Source organism: Nicotiana tomentosiformis, chromosome 6 (assembly GCF_000390325.3).
Source record: "Nicotiana tomentosiformis chromosome 6, ASM39032v3, whole genome shotgun sequence".
Lineage (NCBI taxonomy): Eukaryota > Viridiplantae > Streptophyta > Magnoliopsida > Solanales > Solanaceae > Nicotiana > Nicotiana tomentosiformis.
The window spans coordinates 27,884,821-27,902,242 of NC_090817.1; the positions used below are offsets into that span (position 1 = coordinate 27,884,821).

Here is a 17,422-nt window from a genome sequence, read left to right on the forward strand (position 1 = left end):
CAAAAATTCTCGAGCCATCAGGATTATGGCCAATGAGAACAAGCAATATTAAATTATCTTATCTGTTAGCTTCTAGAAAAAACTTACTCATTATAAAGTGTTTGCACCAAACCAATAAATACTGCATATAAACCTTTATTACTCAAGAAAGAAAGAAAAAAGAATGCAATCATATTATGTTATAAAAAATCTTGATCCAGTCTTAGTACAAGTTTTAACTGCTAGAACTAGCTGCAGATACAAATTTATCGACTCCTACTAGTCTATGATACAACAAGACAAAATTATATCTTGTAAATTTTTTCCTAACCTTTTGGAGAAATCATTATAGAAAATTACAAATTAATAACATCACCAGAGAATTCTTTTCCTCGGGTTCCAAATTAGATAAATAGACCGCCACAGCGAGATTCAACCATTGGGTCAATCCCTTGGCGGCTTTCATCAACCAGAGCTGAAGTCAACATTTCTGTGCAGAATTGGTCATCTGGTTTGAGCCACAAAGCCTGTTTGGAAAACGGAAAAATAGACAATAAATATTGAATTGTGCAAAATATAGGTAAAACTTTTCAAAAGAAAAATCAATATTTTCCATTTCAGTAATTTCCTTCATGTTTTAGTTAAAATGAATCTTTAGGGATAAAACCATATCCTTCTCAAAATGAGGATATTTACATCAAGTAGAAAACCCACCTTGTGGTAGTATGTAATAGCTGCAGTGTAATTGTTCTGCACAATAGCAAGAGAAACATATCAAAGCCTGGTTTTGTTAATCTGTGCAATCAGAGATTTCCTTTTCAGGGATGTATTACCTGAAGGTGATAAGTGTATGCAAGACCTGCATAAGTACTTAAACTTCTCGTAGACAACGCAAGGGCTCTCTCATAATATGTAATTGCTTCGTTGTACCTCCTGAAAGAAAGTTATGCTTAATGTTACCCACACTGAAACCATTGTACTTTTAGAGGCGAAAGTAGAATTTAAACTTGATGGGTTCGACTTGTAAAGTTCTTAACACGGAACTCATTGGACTTTTAAAACTTATGGGTTCAAAAGTTACTGTTCGTTAAATTTTCAATGATTTTTCATTAAAATATTTCGTGTCAAAATATTGGGTACAGTTGAACCAATTAAATAAAGGATAGAATCTGCTTGGCTGGGCAAATTTGACACCCGTAATATTAATTCCCAAAAGGAGGGGCACATAGTCAATGATCTAAGGAACTACAAGTTCTCTCAATCAATTCGGAGCATCATCCATATAACAACTCCATTCCATGCTTTTTCGAAGCAAAAAAGTAGTAATCATATTGCTGGTGAAGCCGTTCAGATTTCTCCGGCTGGTAAACTCATTAGCACATTAACCAAAACAAGTTGAATTATTAACATTTTGAAGAACTTTTAGAAATATCTATACAAATCTCATCCAAGAATAGTATGATTAGCAATCCTGAAAAACATGTAACCTCATTATCTATGTCATTTTGGATCTAACCAGGAGAACAAATGGCCACCAAACTACAACTTGTACATATAAAACTAATAGTAGCATAAGTCACTTACTTTAATTTTCTGAGGGAATGAGCCAGATTGATTACAGTTGATTCCCACATCTCACTTAAGGAAGATGGAATGTGAGCCAATGTTTTCTCAAACCACCGCACTGCTTTCTTATACCTGAAAGAGTTTGAAGAGAGAAATAAATGCAATGCTGGCAAAAATGTATAAGAATATAACACGAGAAAGATAACCAGATGCTTTGGTAAAAATGGGCAAGATACTCGAGGCTACTAGGTTGAACAAGACTTCAGAATGAAATAACCCATAATTTCCAAAACATGAACAGTTAGAGGTCAAAACATAATATACATGTTTTATCACTATTAGAGGATAAATGAAAAGAAAAACAATTATGCAGCTGTTTCAAAAGTTAGGTTATGCAATTAAATCATAAACGCTGCAAGTTTCACAAGAGTAAGGATCCTTACTCCTTCATGTGATAAGCAACAACTCCAAGTTCATTATATACAAGTGGATCTGAGGGGCATATTGACTTGGCCTGCATAAAAAACTAAAGCGGAACACTATCAGCACTTTATAAAGGGAACTCCAGACAATCAAATGTGAAATAAACTTCTGGGTAAATAACCAGCTCGCATCCTCGTGCAGACGGGGAGAAGCAGAATATTTGTTCTCACAACTAAAGCATGACAAAGAATTGATCATTGGAAGCCACGAACTATGTATAGTCACCTGCTCAGCCAGTTTAAAGCTGTGAGTTCGCATATATTCCATTCCAATGTACAAAGTAGGCAAATGGTACCTGGACAAGAAAATTTAAGGATTCAACCTGTCAAGGAAATACATATACCCTATAAGTAATATCCTATGTTGCTCGGATACGGGTGCAAGTATCCAACACGGGTGTGGATCTAGAGTTCAAATACGCCACCACATAAATTTTAGAAATCAGGGGTACGGACAAGCACATTATTTTGTTTAAAAATGACTTCTAGTTTTAGTCCACAATGTAAATTAACCCGATTTCTATTTAGTTCAGTTAAATGACTAAAGAATATTATGTAATAATGACCTTATTTTTTGTTTTATCTTTAATAATATTCAGAGTTTACTGTTACTACTCAACTTCATTGACGGGTGCAATGCTACTCTAGTGTGCAAAGTACAAAATTATCTCCATAAAAAATCAGTCTTTCTTCTGCATTCATTCCTCTTCTTTTTCTTTTTTTTTTTCTCTTTTTCATTTTCTTTTCAGGAGTTGGGTTTCAATCTAGACACCTCATTTTACAGCTGCAGCTTTAACAGTTGAGCACACTCAAGATGCAAGTCAGATTTATATAATTTCCCTAATCTTCAATAACTATGCAGTGTTAATATGTCATGATAGCACCGGCTCCATTAAGATTATCTGTTAAGTGTTAACATGCTGAAATTCATTTAGTCCAACTTCATGGAATTCAGTGTCTTATTATGGCAGTCAATGTTTGGTGTCAGCTATAAGTCGCAAAGGTACAAACTATCCATGAGGTGGAAGAGTATTATTTACTATGGATGAAACAATTAACACAAGATAGAAGTTCATAACGTGTTGAGCTCAAAGTTGAAGTCTATCAGAAAATTTGAGAATATTACGTCCTCCACGGCTTGGATAATACAAAATTTTGAAGCAAAATTAGGATTTACCCAGGAAATAATCTAGCAGCAGTACGGTAAGCTGACATTGCTTGGTCTCCTTCTTCTTGAGCTGCATAAGCATTTCCATAGCCTATCCAAGCTGAAGCAAATGTTCCATCCAAGCTTGTTGACTTACTGCCAAATATCAAAATTCAGAAAACAAAAAGAGACCTTCAACGAATGATAGAAATGTGGATGATTTATTTGTGAGCTACATTAGTATTTTCGAAATAACAAGACATATGAGATAGCATTTAGCTCTCAAAGCTTAAGAACTTGCACAATAGCTAAGAATATCTTTTTTATCAGGTAAAAGTGACTTGAGAATAATTTTCTAAAGGAAATCATAGTGTTTAATATCCTCAATGGAAGGACCAGTCCCAACTTCAGTGATGGAGCAGTTCAGTAGAAAATCACCACCCAAAGTAGATATTTTACAAATGAAATAGGAGACCCTGAAAACCTCAGAAGAACTGCATATGATTCAAACTTTTTGTAGAAAGTTGTTGTTCCCAGGAAACTGATATTCAGAGAAAATAATCTGGACTACTAAGGAGGGGAAAAGCCTCAATCCACCACCTTGACCCACCACCAGTGTTTTCAAAAGCAACAGCGCAAAAGGTGAGAAGACCCTTAGGACTTTAAGCGAGAAGCAAGAAGTGAAGCACAAACTTCTTCGAATTAAGCTTATAATATATTGAAGATACAAAAAATTACCTAACATATGACGATTTAGTACTTGCAATGTCAAAATTGCAATTTACATTACTAATTTCTACACCCCACATATAACATTAAAATACTAATTCCAGTAAATTAAAATTAAAATTTTAACAATCCTACAAGAATATAATTTCAACTACAAAATCTATTTTTAATTTTCAATATTTGGCCAATTTGCAACATTGATTACATACTTATCTGTTTGAGTAACGGTACTCTAAGTTGCTCCGACACGGCAGCTTAGGTGCCGCACTTGTGTCGACACGACACTAGTATGAGTGTGGGTATGGGATCCGTACCGGATTTGGTCAAATAATTTTGGGTACTTTAACCACGACGGACGAAAAAATTCGAGACGAGATACAATTCGATTCCCAAAATCAGAACCAAAACTTTGGTAAATTTGAAGAAAATAGCATACCTTATTGAGAAAATCAATCGTTTACTTATCTACAACTTGAGAATAAAAAAGAAATCCACACTTTCCAAGCTATACGTAAGTATTCCACAAATTTCTCATAATTTAGAGATTTTTTTATTTTTTTAAATTATTTTTAGCCGAATCTCCGCACCCGTATCCGTACTAGGATCCGTGTCCCCAAATATTAGCATTTACATCTCGAAGGTTCCACACCCGTGTCGAACACCCGCATCCGTGTCCGAGCAACTTAGACGATACTAATAACTAGTTTTAATAGCAAAGAGTCGTTTTATTATTGTCCTAACATTCAGCATATAGATCAAGAATTGGAGGATAGAAAATGAAATTGAGAAAATGCCTAGAAAAGGTGAATACACAATTCAGTCATCTTAAAGAAGACAAACAATAAAAAAGAAGAAAATTGGACCTGGCTTCGACTGAACCCCTAAAAGAGTAGTTTACACGTCTATACACATCCGCTAGAAATCAGAATGCACCGATAACAGGTTGTTAGAAGAAGCTGCAATGATTGGGAGATAGAAGAAATGAGCAGATTCGTACAGGTAATTGGCAATTTGGCCTGTTCTAAATCAACAGAAAGATTCGACAATCTGGAAGGAACAGGAAAATGGTGTTTTCTCTGTTAGTTCGCTACAGAACCATGACGAAAAGCAACAATCATGGAAGAAATTGGCCCTAGAAACAAATATGGAAGAGCAAAGCCCCCTTATGAAGTGCAATGTTTTACATGGTTAGTGGCACAAGAAGTATGTCTAACTCAACATAACCTACAGAGAAGAGCAGTTTTATGTAACAGGAGTGTGATGTGTGAGGAAGGCTATGAAGATTCGAGTCATCTCTTCATCCACTGGAAAGTAACTCAGCAGTTATGGAGCATTCTTCTGAACCTTTTAGAGATAACAGGGTTTTTGTTAGGAAACACAAAAGAACTACTCTGCTGGAACAGGGAAGGACTAAACAAGGATACAAGAGCAATTTGGAATACAGTCGCTGCAGCAATATGGCGGGTAATATGGAGAGAAAGAAATCAGAGAATCTTTCAAGGGAAAAAGGAGAACAAAATGAAGATTTTTTTTTTCTTGATAAGTGGAGAACATAATGAAGACCAAATACAAGTGTATCTATAACTTAGCTTTTTGGCGCAAATCAAAATGTAAATGATATAGAAAGCTCGATCAATGCCTCAGTTCCTTACTAATTTTGGAGCTATTTTTATGCACACAACACTGAATAAGGTTGGTGCCAGCTTATGATTAATAAATTACTTCACCCTTTAGAAAAACAAGAGAAACAAATAGGAAAAAGCATAGAATGGTAGGGATTGCTGCAAACCAGAGAAGTGAGCAAACAACAATGAAGAGAACAGTGAACTGTATCTGAAGAGTGTCCTAGTATTCAGATAGCAAATGGGACTACTTTATTCTCTTCTTTTTTTGTCCTTTTTGCATCTTACAAAGTCATTCAAAAAAGTGATTGCTAGTCCAAATCTATTTCCACTTTACTATTCAAAGCGCATCATTCCTCGAAATTCTTTTGCTTCATCCACGTGAAGCAAGGACCCCATGCTTCGCATCACTTCATGTCTTTAAGTGACAGAATAATCAATTTTAATTGCACTGCCGCCACTCAGCTTGTTAAGAGAATGTGTTTCACTAGAACTATTTACACATGTACCAAAAGAGTTCCATAAGACAGCAGAATTACAAACCCCATCTTCCAAGACTTGAAGAAAATGTTTCACCGGAAATATTGTCATGAAAAAATAAAAGGTTCCATGAGAGAGAAAGAAAGGGTAGAATTACAAATCCTCTTCTTCACCACATGATGACATAATATTCATACCTAAAATAGCGTCGTGCTTGGTCATATTTCTTGATACAATAGTAGTAGCAACCAACAGCAAACCATGAGAGAGCCCTGAATAAAATCATGATCTAGTGAGCTAATCAGATTAACCACAGGCTCTAGAAAATAACGTAAAATGTTAGTTAATGATGTAATAGCAACTTTCACCACATACAGTGGACATAGAAAATAAAGAGGACATTTTCATCAATCCAAACGAATTGATACGCCATCTCTCCTAGGTAATGGTGGCAAAATGGTTAAAAGAAAACAGTTATTCACCCATATTATCCACTAAAAAATAGGTTTGATAATGAACTTTTTAAAAACGGGTCAAGTATGGATAAGAACCATAATATCCACTTAGAAAGTGGATAACCAAGTAGATAACCAATGTATAACTAATGGGTTTAACTTTTACATTTGTAAAGCCTCAAATTGGGGGTTCCTCAAGTTTGGGAGACTTGGAATTTTCCCAAAAGTGATCATATTCAAGAAGCCATGGATAATATGGATATCCATATTATCCGCCGGTTAACCCGTTTTTATCCGTATTAAATATAGATCGGGCCGGATAATTTACACGTTTTTTACATTATCCGTTTTCGACCCGTCCATATCCGACCTGACCCGTCAGTTTGCCACCCCTACTCCCAGGCAACATTTATGCTAATTCATCCAGCAATTGGCCAAAGTCTTTTCTTGAATATGATGCAAAAACAGAAAGTGAAGGTCTCATTGCCTACATTCCGAACACAGTTATTTACTCAACTGACACCTAACCACGGAGATTGCCGTCCAATAGTTATCTATTCAACTGACACCGGTAATATGCTTGTGGGGAGCACAAGCTCACCTTTAATGAAGAATGAAACAATATATGCTGGTAGTATCTTATCAGCAATATGCATTTGTCCTTATTCAGCTATTCTGACAAAGTTAGCTGCAAGTTGTCGTAAAATCTACTCTCTAATGGAAAGTAAACTTATTGACATTAGAGCTTAGGCAAAAAATAATTCTCAAAGCGTGGATAGCTTGGTGTGGTGTTAGCACTGGATGGGATTAATTTGACCAGGCAAAGTTGTAAAAGATAAAGGGTGTTCCAGAGAAAAAAACTGGGTTTGCAGATTCCACATGAACTGGAAAGGATTCTAAGGTTGGGTGTGGGTAATAGAGTATGCAAGTTACTAAACCAGAGAACATAATGCTATCATTAATTGGTATGCCTTTCATATTCCTCAACTCCGTTATCTTGTTCGGCCATTCTGCTGAATACATACTTTTAAATATTTTACATGAGAAAAAACCACCACCCCAACACCCCGCCTTGTTTGGGTCATTTCTATCAGAGAAATACATTATCAAGGTAATGTATAGGTTAAATGTCAACAACAGATCTTTGCATGGATAATCACTTTTAACTCTGTTGACCTCGAAAAGAACTCAACCCCCAGCAAAAGAAAAAGGGCCTTTTTCACTTTTAGCCCGCGCTAAAAACTATTTACATTTGGTAGCCGAAAAAGTGTATAAAATTTGTATAATTTTTGTATATAACATACAGAATGTATATATATACAAAAAATATACATTTTTCCGCTATTATTTTGAGAGCGGCTATACAAAGTCATTTTTCCAAAAATAAAAAATAAAAAAGACTAGAATCAATTTTCCTTGATTAATAACAAGTTGTGCAAAGAAATCGTCACACAATAGTTATGCATTTTGTGAATGAAAACGAGCAATATACTTTTCAAAACTGCAAGACCAAAATATAAGCACTCACTTTTGAGGATAATCCTTCACTAAATTGCAAGCCATAAGATACAGCTCATTGGAATGCCCTAGCTCCATTGCTGCTGCCAAATGCACCAGGGTACACTTGAGATGGAATGGATCCTTTTCAAGCAATCTGTACTACATCATGTACCAAAGGATAAGAGAAAAAGGAAAAGCTCGCCAAATTTCAACCAGTGATGTAAACTACGTAACAACATACATGTGCACAGAGTAGCATAACAATCAAATAAAAAGAAAAAAGGACATGATCCCCTTTATGGTTGGTTACCAACTTACTCAGAAGTTAGTTCAAAGCATTTTTGATATTCACCGCATTGATGATAGTACTCGGCTTTGCAGGCCAAAAGATCAGTGTTGGCTTTAAGCGTACATAAAACAGATTTTTCCGACGTCTTTGTATTAGGTCCACCCTGTTCCAGCTCTCTAAATTTGGCTTCCACCACATTTTCTTTATCGTACTGGGAAGCACAGCAAAAGAAAGTATTATTCCACTAAAAAATAAATGGGTACACAAAAGCATAAAAATGAAAATAGTCTATACAACTCATAAATTATTACTGTAAAAGTTCATGTACAGATACTTCTGTCAATTTATCAACATAAAATACAAATTCGATATTCTGTACTTTCAATAGATGAGAGTAAAACATGCAATGTCAAGTGTTTATGATCCCACAAAGATGGTCATCTGGAATACAAAGTAGTCTCATAAGAAAGGCAAAATACATAAGTTGGCACCTGAACAATGGACCAAATCCCTGTTACACACTTTCTGTGGGCGAAAATAATATTACACACTCAACCTTTTAAAAGTGTGTCTAATACACACCTTTGACCAGGACTCGGCATGTGTAAAACACCACGATATAAGCGCGTCTACCAATAAAAATACTGTATAAATATTTATTTAATGCCACGTGTCAGCAATTCCCTCATCTTCCCCACCCTTCCTCTGTCTCTCTCTTCCGCCAGCCACCCCCACCCCCAAATCCCTTTTCTTTTTCTTTCTCAAAATCATTACCCTCTTAAATATAAATATTTTGCATTAATCTCAAGCTTCCAATATCTTTCATTCTCTAGCCTCCTTTTTTATATGTTTGATTTCATTCCCACTTGATAAAATTTTGTCATCATCGCAAATTTTTCAATTAATATAGCTTTTTTTTCCTGTGAGCAATTTCGGCTACATCTATCGCGTGCATCCGCTTTTTCCTTTGATTTTGCGGTTATCTATCTCAGATTTAGGATTCTTAGCTTCTGACGTTGAAGAGGAGGCTGAATTTTTTATTCTGGAAGTTGGTGGTGATGGCGGCAGCCATGGGAATGACAAACAAAATTTTGGAAGAGAGCTATAAATGAAAATAGCCAGTTTATATTTTTGTTGATGTAAATAAGCTTCAGTAGATATGGTACCCAAGGAATTATAGAGAGAAGGCCGTTCTTATTCTATTTTCGATCTACCTTTGCCATTGTTGCGTTTTTTTTTTTGAACAATGGCCTTGTTGTGGTGATGATACGGTGGTGTGAGCCATGGCTTATTGGCTTTTGATGCTTTTATTTCTTTCTGGGATTAAATCACTTGGGCTCCTAATTTTTGGGTTGAATTGTGTGTTCTAATTTTTCAGGTGGTCCATGGAGGAGGAGACGGAGGTGGAAGAGGCGGGGTTGAAGAAGATGCGGGTATATGTGTAATTTTATATTTTCTTTTTTATTTATGTTAATGACACGTGTCACAACCTTATTGGTGCGTGACATTACCCATATTTAGGTAAAGTGATCAAGAAAAAAGCGGTGTGTCTTAGACACACTTTTAAAAGGTTGAGTGTGTGCGTAACAGGGATTTGGTCCATAGTTCGGTTGCCAACTTATGTATTTTCCCATAAGAAATGATTACCTTCTTTATCAAACAAGAATAGAACGAAGAGAGCCACCCATCTTCAGGACCAAATTGCAAACATGAGAGTAGGGTTTTCTCTGAAATTAACCAGCTAATGAATATGTCAGTTTTCATAATAATACAGTCTTCACTAAAGATTACCCAAATAATAATAATATCTTCAAAATCCAAAATTTTCAATAATAATGCCAACAATAAAGCATATTCAAAGGCGTAAAGCATAAAATGTCAACAAACATCAAGGTTTTAAATGAAAAACACAATTAAAGTGCATGCTTTAGTAAATAAAGCTGCAAACAAAAAGAATATATATGTTATTTAAAGGGAAGTTGTGAGCTGGATATGTGAGCTGGACCTCAAGGGAAGTTGACAGAACCATAAAAAAAGTCTGGAATATGGCACCTGCAAGCATTCTTTGGTGTATTTGGGTCGAAAGGAATAGTACATGTTTTGATGGATTATCAACATCAATAGGTTGCTTAAAGGCTAGATGTTTGGTTAATTTGTTTCACTGGGCTATCCTTACTACTATAAAAACCTCTAATGTTTTCTTGGACTTTGTCAGCTCTCTAGTTTTGTAGCGCTTAATTGTAAATGAGCCGTCAAACTCACTTCTTTTGTAACTTTTGCATCTTCTTGATGCCTTTAATGATATATTCCACTTACTTCATCAAAAAAAAAATATTTATAGGATAACAAAAACACAGATAATACTTATACAGTTTATGGAATTTAAAAGGCTACAGTTAAGTGAATATATAAAGTAAAAATCATATCAGTTGTTCCAAAACTATTTTAAATTTCTAATTGAGATGAAAAGATGTGGTTTTGATTTTTTAAGTTAGGTTTTGTGGCTACTTTTATACTAGATATTCATTCATAAAGTTTTCTTTAGCAATTAATATCATTTCGCCAGTTATATAATATATTGCTTAATGCAGCCATCTGCAAAATCGAGCTTATAGTCAATGAGAAGCATGCCTTAGCACCTTGAAGCCTGCATAGAAGCTGCCTAAGTAACTCAGAGCAGCCAACTGTCGGCACGTACTTTCAAAGCTTAAGCATGTATTATATGAACGTACTAAACAGTAATATAATGTTTGGTTCAAGAAAAGAGAACTTTCATTACTTCATAGAAACACAGACCAACGATTTTTGGAGTACCTTAGATCCACCAACTCTGTAAACAAGAGTACTTACATTGTTTACAGCATTATGATTCTGTTAACTAACTCATACAATTTCATAGTTCCAAGGAGTTCCATTTTGACCAGCAAAGGGTTCTCACCTTCATCACAAGCGAGCATGTGATTCTCTATTAGACATTCCAATGCCTGAAAAGGCAGAAATGAGCATAGATGAATTTCAGAAAACTGTCATGGAATTGAAAACATAAAAGCCTCCTACAAAGCTTCTGGATCAGAAAACACATGGATATAAGATAACCAAGTAACTTGTAGGGTTTTGCGGTATAAATTTGACTTCTAATACAATAACTGCCAAGGTTTATTCCCCACACTTTCCCAAAAAGAGGAGAAAAAACTAAGCAAGAAGCCAAGAAACATCTGACCAATAGCTATAACAAAGACTTTCATGACAAATTACAGTAGAAAGAATGTGACAGCAGAACTTACATACCTCATAACACAAAGGATCAGCCTTGATAGCAGCTTTATACCTGCAAGTGTCATCAAGTTATACCATGTTAGCTCCTTCCAATGATATAAATGAAATTTAACCGCTCGACAACAATATTAGAACTAATAAAAAAAGAAATGCAGCCCAAGACATAAGATGGAACTATAATTGCTTAACTACAAATCCAATGATGTTTCTCTTGCAATTCTGTAAACTTGAGATATAAAGCATCTCTTTCCAGCCCCCAGGGCTTTGGTCTAGTGATAGGAGTGCCATGCGTGATGTATAGGTTAGGAATTCTTGGTACAACAACAACAACAACAACAACAATAATAATAATAATAATAATAATAATGACAATGATAATAATAATAATAATAAAATAATAATAATAATGATAATGCATCTCTTTCCTTTCCTAATCAAACAGGATCTTCAAGATTCATTTGCTAACAAAATACAATGCACATTATAGCAAGGAACTGAGAGGTGAAACGATGGGATTGATGGTGATCAGGGATGCTGAATACAAGAAAGAAGATAGAGGATACAATTATGTCAAGGAGCACAGATAACATCTTCATTTTATTAGCAATCAATGAATGAAAGAAGAGAAAAAATGGAAGAGGGTGAGCTCTGCAAACAGAAGGTTCACAGGTAAGATAAGATATAGTCAAAACTTGATTCGGCATGTGAAGGATATATAAAAAGTTAAATATTTGAGTACCAATTTTTGAAATTATTAACTCTTTCAGAATGTTATTCTTCTTTCGAGTTTCAACAAGACAACAACTACCAGAATCAGATTTAAGGAGCCTAAAGACTCACAACCTTTATCTTAAAGATCCAAAAAGTACTCTTTTAAACATCTTCATATTTTGCTTATTTGCTTTGCTAATACACACTTCGTATTTCAAATCTAATGTGGAAATTCACTTTGCATCACTCTGTCCTTTCTCTAGACAGAAGACATGATTGCCAGCCAAACTGATAACATAGCACAGAACAATCTCTCCCATTATTGACCCGGCCGTAAGCACAAGAAATTCAGGCCAAATCTGTATTTATCCAAATTAATGTCTGCGAACATCAATGTCTTTTCCCTACAAGGTAAAATAAGCCAATTCGAAATTCAAGTTTCCTGGGAAAAAAAACCTTATTATATCCAAATTATCACTAACCATAGCCGAGCCTGTGCGCGATTCTCCAAAGCTTCATATGCCTTGCCCCTCAAAAAGCATATTGCTGATAAAATCTGTCAAAGATATACATAGAGCGAATTTTGATTCTGTGGGAAAGTAGGGATTCGTAATATACTAGATTCAACCCGAAAATCCACTAGGTCAGGGAGAGGAGAAACTTACATTTATTTCGCGATCTTCACCATCCTTGTCTAAGTACATACTATTGCACTCCCTTGTGTCAGTAATATTTCCATGTTCATCCACTTTAGCATCACCCAGCATTAGAAGACATTGATCCCACTCCTTCAGCTCTTCCTAAAATTACAGAAATTTTAAAAAGAACTTTTAGCAGATTATTTTAGAACATAGTAGGATCCAACTTGTTGCACCTAACGTTTAGTCTGGTCAGTTAGGTATATGTTAGCATATGGATAAGTTCGGACTTCAGAGAATCTCTATATTTGGAGAACCCCTAATTAGTCTTGAGAGACACATGAGTATTGGAATGGAATATGGACTTTGAATAAAGTAAAGCGGATATAGATAGTTTATATCAACAACCTCAATTATATAGGGATTGAAGTTTAGTTGATTGATTTATTCATAACAAGATGTTAATCTATGGGCAGATACTAAACATTAAATCCTAACCAAATTCGTACTTAGGTGTGTGGCATGTCAGTAACTAAAAGAAGAAAGATGGTGACCTACATTCAAGGGTAACACCTTGCCTAATGTAGCTGTGTTATCAAAGGTAAAAGCGAAAAAAGAAGCGCAGAGGTATGATGGACTTTAAGCGCAAAATGCAAATAAAATATGGTCTCTAATGAAGAACAAAATAAAAACTATGCATGTAGTTCAAGCAGAATAACCACAACAAACAACAATTATATAGAAAATATTTGAAAAATGTAGTGAAATATTAATTGTTTAGAGTCTTTCTCTTCAAGACCAAGTCCGTGGACGCAAGACCTATGTTGTCCGGACTCGCCGAAAATATCGATGGGTGCATGTCGGATCCTCCAAAAATAGTGTATTTTCGAAGGATCTGACACGGGTGCGGCAACTGTTTTAGAGAGTCCACACAACATAGGGTAAAACGCATGTTTTAATGCCTTAGTGTTGCATTGAAGCAATGCCGAAACGAGGTGAAGCGCGCGATCTCTCTACACCGAATTTAATGGCTTACGCCTGCCTTAAGCAACCCGAACACCGGTAGATAGAGTGGGGCTTGCCAGGCTGGGCATACTATCATCAACCAAATTGTTGAGCTAAATATTTTAGCATTGTGCAACTGCAACTGGGGAGTGTGATAAGAAAAGGGGTCATGGGCCTAATTAGAACTCAAAAGCTAGCTCATTAGGTGAGGATTGTCCAAAACTATAGAAGGAGATAACAGCTCATTGCCACATTCCCTCAACCAATGTGGGACAATCTAATATTCTACCGCACCCAACCAATGAGGGACAATCTAACATCCTACCACACGCATGGATAACAAGGAGCATGAATAGTATAACATGGGGCCTAACAATGTGAAACACAATAACGGGGATAGATTTGGCTCTAGTACCAAGATAAGAACATGGACCTTGGACCTAACGCAATCTCAAAAACTAGCTAACAAGGTGAAGAATTATCCAAGACCATATAAAGAGACAACAACCATTCCCACAACCATTTGGGGACAATCCATCAGAGTGTGGAAATTGTTATAGGTTAAATTAATCCAGACACAGGGCGTACGCAGGATTTTGTGTAACTGGTGTCGACATTTAAAGATGTAATCAAATGAACCAATTATTGTAATGACATCCTACAAAAAACTAAAAATACAATCTGTGATATATGAATAAAACACAATTAAGTACATTACTACAATTCTACTAGAGAAATTTCATTCTTTAAAAGGAATTACAATAGTCTCGTTAGAATTAATACTAAATACTCTTTTTTCCAATTCACTTTAAAATTATTTATTGTTGCTCTAATCAGTGTTGTGAAAAGCGGGCGCTTCCTCGTTTTAAGCGAGGAAGCGAAGCGAGGCGACCCATCGAGCGCTTCTGCTATCTGAAGCGTGGCAGGTATTCAAAAGCGCTCGCTTCCCACTAAAAAGCGAGAAGCGAGAAGCGAGAAGCGAGGATGCGAAGCGATGCGTAAGAAGCGTGTGCTTCTCTATTTTAAAGGGCTGCCCACCTATTTAATTAAAAAGGATGTTCTTTTTTTAAAACATATCGACCAGCAGCAACAGAGAAAGAAAGAGGCGACTAGGGTTCAAGTTTTCTACACTTTTTAAGTCCAGGTATGTGATTTCTTCCTCCTCTTCCTCCTCCTCCTCCTCCTCCTTCTTCTTTTTCTTCTTCTTTTTCTTTTTCTTTCACTGTTTCAGCGTCCAAATAGCAGCGAAATGCCGGCGAAATTTTTTTTTCCCTTCAGTTCTTCTTTCTCATTCTTCTTCTTCATTTTGTTGCACTGTTTTTTCATTTGAAATGCTGCCCATTTTTTGCTGGAATGGCATATTGTCCTTCCTCTTATTTTTATATCCTTTATTCTTAGTTCTTATTAGTTGATGAAGAAGAAGTTGAAGAATATGACGAGCAATATAATAATGATAGTGGAATACAAGAATTTGACAATCTTGTAGAAGAATAGGATGCTCATTTTGTGCTTTAATTGATGCTACTCTTTAGTTTTTACATTGAAGTATTGAATATTGTCTATGCAGTATTTATTTTAATTTTTTTTTTAAAATTCCGCTTCACTTCAAAAAAGCGAGCGTTTTGCTTCTCGCTTTAACAAGCATCTGAGTAGTGATCGCAAACCCTGAAATTTAACACCTGACTCAAGTTCCAATCAATCAAAATAGATATCTAAGTTTTATGTAAAAGGGCCCTTGAACCACACAATAGAAGCTTAAAATACAATTCTTTAAGCAGTATTTGAGCCCCATTTACTACTAAAGCACAACATATCCATTATCCTTCATGTGAACAAACTATAGCCCAAACTTAATTTGATGAATCACCAGTTCTGATGTTAAAGCACAAAAAGTAGCCTGTTTAACTCCATTAACATCTAGAGATTACCAGTAAAACAATTAACCATTGAATCCCCAATAATTACCCTATATAAATAAGTGCAAAATGCTGTTCTTTCTGGTAGTTTTTAAACCCCATTTGCTACCAACACAGAACTTTAATCCATGTCATCTCGAGAAAGTAGAACCTAAACCTACTTTTTGTTAAATCACAACTCAGTAAGTAGCCTATCATTGCATTAACACCTATATCATGAATTCATTGTATCAAATTAAACATTAACCCAATATATACAAGTGCAAAATACACAATCTTGGAATAAAATGGGTCTAAATGGAGCCAAATAGATGTACCTCTACTCAAGTTCAATTTATGCATTGTCAGCATAAAGAATTATTTACACCATCAAGTCACTTTTACATGTTGCAGCAGCTAACTTGTCTTATTTTAAAGATCACAAATCCCACATTTTAACATGATAGTGCAAATAATTCTTCACACTGACACTGTATATAACTTAGACCCTACTCTAAATAGCAACCAGAGAATTAATTGGAATTTTATAGAGATAGTAAAATGTAGAGAAAAAGGGTAAGGCATTTACAAGGCACTTAGCGGCGAGGTAACGGAAGCGGAGGTCACGAAGGACGATTTGGGAAGCATTGAGAAGGTGGAAAGCACGGCGATAGTGTCGACCTAGATACAACGCTTGTGCTTGCATGTATATATCTGCTGGGTCTGAAGTAATTGCGGCCACTTTGTCAGCAAAGAAGATGGCTGAGGAATACAAATGTTTGCTCACGCAATCCCTCACTACACCTCTTAGCCTCTCTATTTCCTCTTCCCTCATTGTATACTTTGTAAAATCGATTATTCTTCGATAGTGAAGCGTAAAATTCAAAATTGAGTATTACTCAGATTTGTGCAGAAGAGAAATCTGAAAGAGCGGGAGGTTTTCTTGTTTGTTTCTAAAGGGGGCGGGTTTAGATGGGTTTTTGAAAATAGTTCCGGTGCCAATTCAACTCAATTTCAGCGAACCTAAATGGGTTGGTTCTGTCATTCTATAAACTTATGTGGAGTTAGGGTTTATAATTTTTTTTCTTTTTCCTGGAGTGTTTATAATTTCTGTATTACCCAAAATGGTAACAACTGAAAAGCCCTAAATGCCCTTACTTATTGTTTGTGTGTGCTAAACTTAGATGAAACAATTTCAAATCGAAAGCATGTTGGAGTACATCGTTATCCATATATTGTATACACACAATATAAAAAAATTCAAATATAGCATTAACCTGAATAAATTCAATCGAGGTATAATATTAAAGTTTTAACAAGACTACGCTCGTTAGTGGACATTTGGACATAAGAATTATAAAATTCTAGAAAAAAATCAAGTAAAAAATAATATTTGAAAATTAGAGTTGTGTTTGGATATGAATATAATTTTGGATTGTTTTTAAACTTTTGTGATTGATTTAAAAGTGAAAATTTTAAAAAATAATTTTTTGAAGTTTTTAAAATTTTTGAAAAATTCCAAAATTAATCTTCAATTAAAAATTAAAATTTTGATGGTCAAGCAGTGATTTCGAAAAAAAAATAAAAATTTTGTTATGGCCAAACGCCCCTAAAACAAAGTGATTGGTCAGTGCATTGTATCAAACAA

General features: G+C 35.3%; 1 protein-coding gene across 1 annotated transcript; it reads right to left on the bottom strand.

Annotated features, from left to right (window-relative positions):
• Positions 1-150: 150 nt before the first annotated feature.
• On the bottom strand, positions 151-16,833 carry LOC104084872 (anaphase-promoting complex subunit 6). The gene is made up of 16 exons (XM_009588826.4): positions 16,364-16,833; positions 12,902-13,036; positions 12,719-12,792; positions 11,538-11,577; positions 11,188-11,233; positions 9,897-9,976; positions 8,279-8,460; positions 7,989-8,114; positions 6,203-6,277; positions 3,205-3,330; positions 2,254-2,323; positions 1,989-2,071; positions 1,564-1,677; positions 813-912; positions 694-729; positions 151-506 (listed from the first exon to the last, which is right to left on the bottom strand). The coding sequence occupies exons 1-16, from the start codon at positions 16,607-16,609 to the stop codon at positions 384-386; spliced, it is 1,656 nt and encodes a 551-aa protein (XP_009587121.1). The 5' UTR covers positions 16,610-16,833; the 3' UTR covers positions 151-383.
• Between the last annotated feature and the right edge of the window lie 589 nt (positions 16,834-17,422).